This window comes from Triturus cristatus, chromosome 8 (assembly GCF_964204655.1).
Source record: "Triturus cristatus chromosome 8, aTriCri1.1, whole genome shotgun sequence".
Classification (NCBI taxonomy): domain Eukaryota; kingdom Metazoa; phylum Chordata; class Amphibia; order Caudata; family Salamandridae; genus Triturus; species Triturus cristatus.
In genome coordinates this window covers 1,427,762,795-1,427,775,045 of record NC_140591.1, presented here as the reverse complement: position 1 = coordinate 1,427,775,045, position 12,251 = coordinate 1,427,762,795, and the positions used below count along the sequence as shown (strand labels likewise).

The 12,251-nt window shown below is 44.5% G+C and overlaps 1 protein-coding gene across 1 annotated transcript in view; it reads right to left on the bottom strand.

The window, feature by feature from the left end:
• The window catches only part of DLG2 (discs large MAGUK scaffold protein 2), a 4,361,751-nt gene that overhangs the window by 4,256,274 nt on the left and 93,226 nt on the right, over nucleotides 1–12,251 (bottom strand). The window contains exon 2 of the mRNA XM_085623221.1: nucleotides 7,309–7,454. Within this exon, the coding sequence (XP_085479347.1) occupies nucleotides 7,309–7,454 (146 nt within the window). The remainder of the gene's footprint in view (nucleotides 1–7,308; nucleotides 7,455–12,251) is intronic.

Below are 12,251 nucleotides of genomic sequence, written 5' to 3'. Positions count from 1 at the left end.
AGGGCGCCCTCAGGGTCCTATGATTGTAACCACTTGTCCAGGAAGTCCGCTGCACGGCCCTGCTCCACTCCCTCCGGAAAGCCCACCAGGCGGAGGTTGTTGCGCCGGGACCTGTTTTCCACGTCCTCCCCTCGGTGATGCAACTCTTGGGTATGCGACTGGAGACGAGCCACTTGTCCCTTAAGCTGCTGGACATCATCCTCTACGGTGGAGATTCGGGTTTCAGTCTCCTTGTTCCGGTCTGTGGCATTTCGGAGGTTTTGCCGGATGGGGGTCATGTCCACTCGCACCTCTGCAATCTTGCCTTCTACCGAGGTTTGTGAGGCGTGGATGACTTGGAGGATAGTGAACAAGTCTGCGGACGGTGAAGGCTCATGATCAGCGGGACCCCCTGTCGCCCCCACATCCAAGGTGGTGAAACGGTCCATTTTTGTTTGGGTGGCAGGGGTATTTGCCAATCTGTCAGTTCTGCCCATGGTGACACTCCGCAGAACTGTAGAATCCCAAACCCCTTGGCAGGTGAACCCCACAGCAGGGGGCTGGTGGTCCCCCCAGATAGGCCAAGATCAAGTGGAGGAAGCAGCCAGAGCGAAGGTGAGGCTCAGACAAATCCGCCACTGCCCGATCTGGCCACGGAGCGCTGAGGTAGAGTAGGAGCAGGTAAGGCAGCAGTCAGCCCCACCCCTTTAGGTCACAACTCCAGCGTGCAATGGTGTAGGGAGGGGGGCCACTCCAGAACCTCAGCCCCAGCATGATCAATCGGTGACCCAGGATACGCAGGACAGGGGCCCCCGATGGAAGCCCCCACTTGCAGCCGGGCGTCACCTGATATGCACGGCCAAAAGCCCCTGTTGTCGGAGTTCCGATCGCAGGCAGTAGCGGAACAGAGTCAGGCTGTTGGGCACGACCAGGAGGGGATCCTCCTCGCACCGGTTCAAGTGCTTTCTTCAGGTAAGTGGCGGTAAGCCAGGGGGCCAGGAAAACGGTTGAGAGGCCCAGTCATGGGCCTCCCGCCACTCGATTTATGCGGCCGATGACCTCCCCACAGCCACCCCCAGCCCAGGGCCTGCTGCGTGCCAAGAAGCGTCCCCTTGGGTTGTCTACAGGGCCTGGGGGAGCCAGTCCAGGTATTGCACGGCCCGGGGGGGGGGGAGATCCGATCAGGCCAAACGGCGAGCAGAGCCGCCCGAAACCAGCCCCCACCCCAGCTGGCTGCCCGCACGCATGGGGGGGCCCCAGCAAATGTCCCCGAACCCCCTCCATCGCCGGGACTCACCCACTTTATGTTCTGCCACTCCTCGGTCCCGGGGCCATCAAGGCACCTTGCAGTGTACGGGCGGCGGCAGCCGCTGTCTGCAAAATAACTTTTAGTGTGAATTATCCAACATCCCAGAGTAAGACATTGGCAAGACTTGATACTGAATGTGTTTAAGGATTCCAAACACCATGGGACCTAATAACAAATGTAGTTTGGAGTACATAAAGCAATACCCATCTAGTACTCTATTAAGTACTATCATATGCTTTTGGGAATTGTCGACAAATAGTCTGAAATGGGGATAGAATGGGAGTAGTGAGGGAATATTCACATACAGTTAGTACAAATAGAAAGAAATGTTGCACTTTTACTAATAGGGAGATTCACCAAGGCAAGTAAGAGTAATCCTGTACTACTACTGCCTTTACTCATAACCCTTTTGTGAACCGGGCCCATATTCCTTTTCCACAGCTTCACTCAGCCTGTGGGACTTTATATCATGTTTATTTTACATGTAATGTTTTCCCTGATCAATGAGCTTGTGATATTTGCTTTGCAAAACACACTATAGTCCTCGCTGGGTAAGAGTCAAAATATATATAAACAAGCATTTGCAATGCAATAGGTCTCGCATTTATGAGAGTTTGAGCTATTGACATTATAAATGACAATGCCTTTTATTTATATGTTTTTCTTAAAACAGATATATAAAAAGCATTGTCATTTACAATGCCACAGCTTGAACTCTCACAAATGTGAGATCTATTTCATTGCAAATGCGTGCTATAAAAGTTTTCAAAAAGTGTTAGGAGAGAGCGTGTCCAGCCTGCAATAACAGGCAGGACAACGCTATTTGAGAAAATAGTATTCGAAGGCTGTAATTTACAGAAAAACAACGCATGTAACAGGGGGTGTCACCATGGAAGGTTACAAAATGAGACAAGGCGTACTAAGGAGGGACTACTAAGCCTTTTGACCAATCAACAGCCACAGTTTACAGTGGACAGTGACACAAGCCAGTGAAAAATGTGGGCGGAGCTTCAAGTCCCCACCTCAATACAGCATGCCTCGCAGAGCAGCGCATACGCTGCTCAGGCTCGACCTAAAAATGGTAAATGAATACAAATCCCATCTGGTTGCATCTCTCTCATCTTTCTGCACGTTACTGAGGGTCAACCTGTTCTGGGCACATTTTGGAGAGTCTATTTGGTTTGAAAATTATAGTTTTTTTGTGTAATGAGTGTGTTGTGTGTTGGACCTGTCAGCCCTAGTGTGGTCTCCCCTTCCATTTTTGTATCGTGCCTCATTTTTTCCACCCTCATTTTTATGTTGGACTAGGTCTCCGGGCACCTTTTCATTGCCAATCAGTGTTAAGGTGCAGGTGCTCCCTTCTCCCAAGATGGCTGCCACAGGCCCCTGCTACTGCAGAGTGGTCTTTCATTGTAGCACCCTAGCTGCCAGGAGCTGGCTGGAACCCCACAACAATGTTGCGACTCCAGCCTGCCTTTTTGTCCCATAGGTAGAGTGGTGAAGCTCCTGGAATGTGCTGGAACCTTCTAGAAGGGAGGTGTGGTTTTTCTTTTGCCGCCTTGGCTAGAGGTCACCTGACCTAGGGCTACTTAAGAGAGGGAGGGAAACTTTTGTGGTGAGTTGGCCATTGGGGTGAAGCAGAGCTCGAAGAATCCACCAGGAGTGTAGGCGGTAGGGCCTAGCCAGGGACTTATGCCTCTGAGAGTGACAGGATTTAGGTGCTGCCTCTTAAGTGAGTGAGGGACCCTGTGAAACCCACTGATCTTGCCCAGCAGTAGGAGGACCCAGAGACTCTCTGCCAGCCTGACTAGGAAGGATCTAGTCGCCCTCTCCATTCCTAACCACCTGTAAAAGAACCCCTTAAGGGCGCCAGATACATCTGCGCCAATAAGACTTCATCTAACAGCTGAAACCTATTCACCAAGCACTGAGACTGCGTGTCCAGATTGAACTCTGAAACCTATTCACCAAGCACTGAGACTGCGTGTCCAGATTGAACTCTGAAACCTATTCACCAAGCACTGAGACTGCGTGTCCAGACTGACCCCTGAACCCTGATGCAAAGCTGACTGGAGAACCACCGGGGATCGACCAGGTATTAGCGCTGTGACCCCTGCGCTTCCTGCCCTGGTCTGGGACCCCTGGCAGCGTGCTCCGCTGAGCACAGAACCCCATCCTTAATTTTAGCCCCCCCTGTGACGGCGACGCCAGCGCGCTCACCGCTGTGGCCTGGAGGCCTGGAGAAGTGCCCTGCCGTGTCACGAGGCCCGCGGAGAAGCCCGGGGCCCCGTCGCTGCCGTCGCACCTGCGTGAGGAGGTGTGCAAGGCCGGGGCCGAGTTCCCCCCATCATCGTGAGAGCGGACGCCTGCTGACGCCGAGATCGAGGTAAGCCCGGAGGCTGAAATCGCCCCCGGTGCGCCCCCTGCGGGTTGGGAGCCACACCGCACCCTTAGCTGGGATTCCTCTCCGTGGGATTCCCGCCCCCCTGTCTTCACGACGGAAGAGACCCCGCCGAGGGATCCTTCCCGTGTGCCCCCTCGAGCGATACTGAAGCGTGGTGCCCCACGAACTGCACCGGAGCTCCCCGCTGGAAGCTCCGTTTCAAAGTACTGAGTGTCGTTGATTACGAGTGGCGCTTGATGCTATGTGCTCCGTTTCCAAGTACTGAGTGTCATTGATTACGAGTGGCGTTTTATGCTATATGCTCCGTTTCAAAGTACTGAGTGTCATTGATTACGAGTGGCGCTCTATGTTATACGCTCCGCTCCAAGGTACTGAGAGTCATCAATTACGAGTGGCGCTTTGTGTTTACATGCCCTGCCTCAAAGTGTTACGTGCTATCAAGTCCGAGTAGCGCGCTGTTATTCATGAGCCAGGTCAAAGTGTTACGTGCTATCAAGTCCGAGTAGCGCGCTGTTATTCATGAGCCAGGTTGAAGTGATACGTGCTATCAAGTCCGAGTAGCGCGCTGTTATTCCTGTGCCATATTGATGTGTTAAACGCTATTGATTACGAGTAGCGCTCTGTTATTTATATTCCCTTATACAGTGCTATGTGCCAGAGATCACGAGTAGCTCTCCATGCTAGGTGCCCCGTTCTGAGGTCGTCACCGGGTAACGCGCCCCACGTGCGTGTGCAGCTACGTGAGTGGTAGTTGTGCCCCAGGCAGTACTGTCATTTCATAATTTGCATATGTGGTAGAAACAGCCTGTATAGCTCATGACCGATATGTACATCGCTAGCTATTGTATTATTCGCCTATGAAATGTACTGCTACCTCATGAACTGCATTTAACGTGACCTGCTTGGATAAACTTGAGTATTTACATAATTCCTACAGTGTGGCGTCACTTAATGTGTGTGTTCCTCGTCGCATGTAAGGTGCGTGTTGTATGGTTGCTTTACACACAGACCTTTGGTGGCCCGACCGCTCGTGTCACGTTACCGCCCCATAGGGCCTGGAAACCCCAGGTCCAACATTGTGTATTTTATAATTATGGGCATTGTGTAATTAGTTTTTGTATCCTGTTACTTTTAATTAGGATGTGTAGAATACTGCATTAGTCATGAGTGACTGCTCAATATACCATAATCTATATTAATATTGCTAATATTAATACTTTCCACAAAAATGTACACTTATAAAAGGTTGCTACACACGTAAAAAATTTTTAGGTGGAAACATTTGCAAAAAAAACTAATTTAGCAATGGGTGCAGCGGAGAGTTATTCGCTGCATTGAAATATGTTGTTCCTTTGGAAAAAAACACTTTTACATGTACTCACGTGGATTGTATACCCTGCAAACATGCCGCAGAAGTGAAAGCAGAGGCAGAAAAGAACACACACTTGGAGGCCCACAATTTATGCAAATGTCCTTAAGTAGTCATCATTGGTGCTACTTTGAGGCCACTGCAGGCAGTTGACTTACAGTACCTACACATAAAAAGCCACTAGGGGCATCAGATTGCAACAAATTACATACAATGAAAATGTGGCAAGGTGAATGGGAGTCCTAACTGGAAAAATATGATTTTCCCTGGGGCTCCAGAAATCTTTTCAACAGAACTGTGGATAAGTCACACTTTGCACAAGCCACCGGCTTTTGATTACCCATTTTGGACAGCTTCTCTAGAGTGAGATATGCCCTATGGAGTGAGAAGAAATGGTTCCCTTTCAAAAATGCAGGCTTGACAATAGAATAAAGAGTGCACATCGATACTTGCCAATTATGTTGTAGATTGCAGCTCGGCAAGCATCTACCCCAGGTGTCTTCTGCCAAGGTGGATTCTCCATCGAAGTTATCCTGTAGAGCCCAATACCACAGGGATACTTCTTTCCCACCTGGAGATTTATTAGCCAACATCTCCTCTAGTTCTGTGACAACACCCAATGTTTTTTTTCGTGCCTGCGTCCAGCTCTTGAGTTGTATGTATTTAAATAAAGACATTTTGCCCTTCGTAAATTCCTTCATCACACTCCATGGGATTAATTGTCCGTCTTGCATGATCTCACCCCAAACCAGGACACCTGACTCCCTCATTGACCACGCCAATTTATCCTTAAGGCATTCAGGAGTACCCGGAGTCAAAGTGTGGCTTAGAAAAAGTGACATACGTACATATGTTTTTCCAATGCATACATATACAAAGCTTCTGGCAGGATGTTGAAGCAACACTTACAGGTATTTTGGGAATACACATTAAGGTAAGCCTTGAACAAATTATTTTTGGGATTGCGGAGGGTGTGACAGGGTCATCTAGGAACTTGTTGTTTTATGCATTGTTGTTAGCTAGAAGGGAGATTTGTCGCAATTGGATATGTGAAGCACCACCACAGCACGCAAACTGGCTAGAATCCATGTTTTATATGTCTAGAAGGGATTTGTCGGGTAATGGGTCCAAAAAGAGGGGAAAAAATGGGAGTCTTTTAATAACTGGACAGGGGGGTAATAGTAGCCAGGGAGTGGCTTAATGTACACCATTAAGGTCAATGAGATGAACTCCCTGTCCAATGATTGTGCCTATAGAGCTCTCTGATTTGGCTGCGATGCACCCCCCCACAGTTTTTTCTAAGCAGCCCTCCGGGAAATCGGATGTTGTCGGAGAGAGATATATTATCAGGTGAATGGTGTTCTTTGGGCCGGCGCCTCTTTTTCGCTCTTTTCTCCATCACTATTGTGGCGCGGTCTGGGGTCTTTCCCGGCAATAGAGGTCTATGGCAAAGGTAAAAATCATCAATGCCTGAGGTGTATGAGGATAAAAAATAAAAAAACAGAACTGTGGATAGGACAGCCCTACAGTTTTTGAATGATTCCCAGAAAGTCGAAGTCTATGCAGGGCATAACAGGAAAGTTATGATTCATAGATTTTGGATTATTTTAAATGTATGTGATTCAGCATCTATTAGTTTTTCGTTTCTTTTTGATCACAATTGTTCTAAATAAACAATCACAATTAATGTGTAGTGCATAAGTACACAGTATATGAATATGTAACGAGAAAATGTGATTTCTTACAGCTGTACAGTGGCATAAACACATTCTTTATTCCATAATAAAGATTCAAAGAGTTCTCTGCTACTGGGATTTATTCTTTTAAGCTGTGCAAACATCGAATGGCCTCCACGGGCAGAGAAAATATAAGAAACAAGACTATGAGGGAAAGGGGCAACTTTCTCATCCAACGTGTTGATGGGGAATTCAACTTTGATGCCACCATCTCTCACAAATAACAGGAATACATCACTGAGTCAAACAGACATTGCCCATGTGGGAACCCTGCCAGTGAATTTTTCAAAAGAAGCATCACAATGTTATTTTTAGCAGAATAGTTACTATTTTACAGAATAGTATTATGAAAGGGATTTTTCTACTGCTTACTTATTACATAAAAGTAGACCCCCCCCCCCAAATGAAAATCATAGCTGCATCTGAGGGTATTGACATTATGCTTTGATTTTCCGAGAGGTCTATCTGCAATGTGATATTTGTATTATTCATCGGTTATTTCTTATCATACCTCTAGGGCTTCCTGCAGATGTTCCTCACCGGAAGCTGGAGATGCTCCATTCTCCCACATCCCAGTAGCATCCTTTGCATCTTCCAGTTTCTCCTCACAGCTCCTGTGCAAGTCCAGCAATGTCACTTCATAAAATTCCTGGATATCTGTTAAGAAAGAAGATGACAAAACAGATGGGAACATTTAGATATCTGCACACAGTTCAGATCTCATGTGAGATTGTGCTTAATAGGTCCTTGCATCATCTAGGTACTCCAGTATCTTGATACGAATTTAAATCTATTTGTTGAAAAGTTGGATGACAGGTCAGGTCCCTCCCCTCCAACCAGGATAATATTGCTATTGAAATTTAGATCCTTACCATTTGGGATGAAATGCTCAAAAAGTTTGTTCGAAGGTGTGCTTTTCATGCTACTATTTAGAGGGAAGTTTACAAGAAGCAATTGAAATGCATTGTAGTGAATGTCTGGGTTTGAAGACACAAGAACGAGGATATAGAAAAGGTCATAGCAAATTTCAGTCACAATATTCATCATTTGTTGATGGTTTTATATGAAATTTAGGAATTGAATTGTGGTGAGTTCTAAGGTGAATTTAACCTGTGGAAATATGCTGCTGCTTTGCTGGGATTTGAGAGAAAATGGTTTTCTGTAAATCATTTTCTCATGGAAATAATGGAAGGTTAAAAGTTAAATGAGGGCACATTTTCGATACATTCACAAAGGTGTTCTTTGTCCATGTGAGGCAAATGTCTGACAGTCTGAGTAAAAGATGTACTTCCAACAGCAGTGGCCTGCCAGCTGATTCCCCGGTGTTGTCCTGCAGCGTAGCCACAGAATTCTAATGAACAAGTTGAGCCCTAACGTTTATATTATTGGCAAGCTTAGGCACTCCTGAATGTAGTTGTATTAGGAGCTGTAGAATTAAAATCATTTTCCCAGGAGGAGACTGCAGTAAAGGAACACATTGAGAGTTTTCGTTTTGTCACAGAAAGTATGGTTAGTGACCTAGAAATTTCAATGACACATTTTCTATAAATGCTCAAATATTTTCCCCAGCCATGTGAGAAAAACGTCTAGTTAACCCTCTTCCGCCAGTGTTTTTTACCTTCAACGTTGAGTTCTAATGAACAGCTAGAGTGCTAACGTTCTTTATTCAAGACAAAAGTGAGGCAATCCTGAATGACATTTTGCTGGAATGGGAGCTGTTTAGTTTAAAGCCTTTCCTATTAGGCAAGAAAAATTAAATGAACATTGAGATGTTAATGCAGATAAGAAACAAGCTGATTTAAAAATGTGGGTGGATGTGGGTTTTTTAATCATTGTTTGAGTAATATATTTTATTGTTAAAGAGGATAAATATAGTTAATGGGACAGATACCTGTTAAGGCTGGCATTCTTCAGTGCATGCACATTGTGGGCTAGGTGAACATTCTAGTTCTTAATGAAAACTATTTGGACTCTGCAATGTTCACGGCCAGCTGTTGTCGTAAGACGACATAGTGATGTGTGGATTGAAACTATAATGAGGGACCAGCTTTGAATTTCCTGGGTATATATTGATCAGCTAGGAGCTAATGAAAATGCAGCATTGTTTACACTACTGTCTGATTTACAATTGAAGTTGCAGGTTTGAAAACAACCCACTCATCTACTTTTAATAATGCCAAAAGAATTCTTCGTACAAACGACAACAGCAGTTCAACAGTGTGTAGTATGTAGTGTGTAGTGTGAATGAACAGGAAGGTGGAAGTGCAAATCATGTAAAAGGTCTTGGTGCTCTTTGAGACTGGCACGGTTATCATCAGTTGCAGAGACTGTAGGAGGCAATTGTGCTATGAAGCACACTAGAAAAATCAAATTGTGGTCCTGGGAGGTATGGCAGGAAATGTTCTCATAATTTCAGCAACAGCAGTAAACACATGTATTAAGCACAATCACATGTGCAAATGCAGCATGCAACTGTACAGAGCATGCAAATATGTTTGTAAAAAGAGTGCACTAATTTGGGAGCTAGCATTTTCCTCAATGGGTTAAGGGGCTGGAGCTATTGGTGGGTGGTGTTGAAAAGTCCAGGGCTGTTACTGGTGCCTCTGTCACTACTTGAGCTCTGCAAGGTTAATTTGCAGTAGGCACAGAACAAAGAACACTCCACAAACAGGAAAAATGTCCTTACAATACGCAAATTAAATTAAAATTCGACCCAGAATGGATCTATCATTTTGAAGTTAAATAAAGTTATATTTGTAAAAGAACAAAAAAGCTTCTAGAAATAGGCAATAGCTGCTGAAAATTATGAGCAAGTGAATGTAATGTAAACAGTGAATATTGAATATTATTATAGCTAGAAACTATTTCCTGTTACACAGGTAAATCCATGACTGCAGAGGAGCTCTGAGTAGCGGCCTTTCAATATAGTACAGCTTTATGTGTCTATATAAGTTTGTACATGGTATGTCTATAGCGTGAAACTACCCAAAAGGTAGCACAGCACTGTACATGGTCAAAGACAAGCATAAAGTCAATGAGTTATTGGAGAGGATGCTGGGTTGTGCTTGGCTAATGCATTGTGATATAGTGTTTTTTAAAGAGAGTCCTCAACTCTCTCCTAAATTGGAGCAGTGTTGGGCAGTCCTGATGGATACAGTGATGTTGTTCCAGATCCTGGTAGCATAGATTGTTTTTTTGCCTGCATCTTGTTTTTCTTTTTTACACTTTTTAGTCTGCAGTTTGATATACCACCAGAGATGGTGAGCTTGTCTTGAAGATACGCAGGGGTGCTAGTTGTGATGGCTTTGTAAATGACGCCGCTGGTCTTGAAGATGGCGCGAACTGGCATTGGAGCTGTTGGTATTCCATCAGGATGGGATGATGTGGTCTTATTTACATAGGCCCTGGGTGAGATGTGCTACAGCGTGTAGGGTGCCCATAAGGCGTGTGATTGTGTGTGTGGAGTTTGGGAAGCCATGGAGTAGGGAATTGCAATCATTCAGATGCAATAGTACGAGGGCATGAACAGCAGTTCTAAGGTTGCTCTCTAGAACAAACTGTTTGAATTTCTTCAGAAGAGAGAGCTAGTAACAGTCTTTGGGTCTGATTTAAAGATTAGGAAACGTGCTACAGTGTCACAAATGTGACGGACATCCTGTCCACCTAATTATAAGCTCATTGGAATATAATGCACTTGTAATTGGGCAGTCATGTTTGTGATGGAGCAACCCGGCGATCAAACCCTAAATCAGGCCCTTTGTTTTTAAGGCAATGTGAAGGTGAGGTTGGTGTCCAGGGTGAAACCAATTGAGTTTGCATTTTGTTAAATTTGGGGTTCAAAGCTGTTAAGGTTCATGTCACTGATCCAGGATTATACTATATCTTGTAGTTCTTGGAAAATACCAGGAATTCTGTACTTGTTGGTTTGAGCTTCAGTTAGGTGCTGGACATCCAGGTCTGAATGATGTGCACATCATGTCCTAATGTACATCCAGATGACTGAAGTAGCAGATATGTGTCATTGCATCACAGCATGTCCTATTTAATGGAAGGCCAACCTCACTAGGAGGGCACAGATGCCAAAGAAGTCAACCAAGAATCAAGAGCATAACTTTGCAGACTACTGTCCTTTGCAACAGAAATGCTACAAGTGTAGTGGCTGGACATTGGACGTTATGGCTTGGACAACAATGGTGTTGATGCTGAAGGAGCTTACTATTTCTGAGACACTGTTTCATCATTTCTTTGCTTTAAAAAAGGAGCAGTTCAGGTGCACTAAAAGAGTGTTAGCTATGTGGAAGAAAAACTGGAAAGAGGTGTTGCAGCATGATAAGACAGACAAAAGCAGAAACAGAAAGGAGGATCAAGTACCGTAATGTGAAATGTACTGAAAAACAGTAGTGGAAGTTCAATTTAATTCTTGAGGCTCCAGGGTTAGAGGCCCCCAGATTATTGTTACAGAGCATCAGATACATAGGAAATAGTGGGACAAGACTATGAAGTGATTGAAGACCACGGGGGAACGAGTGGACCTTCAGTTGCTTGCGGAATGGTCAGATGTTAGTTGCATGATGAAGAGGCAATAGAATAAAATTTCAGAGGTGTTTTCGCCATATAATTAGTTTCACAGCTGGAACACCGTATTATGGTTTTTCAAGACCGGCCCTAGGTGTATGGTCAAGCAGGATGGTGTAAATAGTTTGGAAAAGTAATCTGCTTTATGTATCTGGTGCAGGACTGTAAATCTAATTCCTTTTGTGTTGCTGGCGAATTGAGTGATTGTGATGCTGGTGAGATGTGATAAGAGCTTTCAAGCTGCCAAGAGTTCTGGTCTTTCTAGTTTTACTTTTGCTTGTTTGCCAGGATGCTTCTGTAAACACCACAACAGTAAGTGATGTATGAGATGACTACTTTAAGAATTCCTTTTGGGTTGCTGGCGAATTGAGTGATTGTGATGCTGGTGAGATATGATAAGAGCTTCCAAGCTGAGAATGAGTCAGGCTGCCAAGAGTTGTGGTCTTTCTAGTTTGATTTTTGCTTGTTTGCCAGGATGCCTCTGTAAACCACAACAGTAAGTGATGCATGAGATGACTACTGTAAGAACAAGTGCATTTATGAGGGAAAGGGATTACAACAAGCAACTCAAAAGGTACAGTATTCTCAGCACAGCTGTTTTAGTACCTACAAAGTACAGGGAATTAGTTTTAGAAATAAGATCAAGCATCCCATGATTTGGCTATATTTCTCAGTGAGCCATGAGAATATTTTCAACAATCAAATTAAATAAAGCAATAACTGATTTTTTTATACCATTTTTTTAATTAATATTGGTTGTGTATATATCATGTGCACATTGTGTATAGTGCACAAGGTAGACTTATTTTTTAGCAAGAAATTAAATAAATGAAAACTCTCTTTGGCAAATATATCTTATAATTATGCCTTATAAAATGG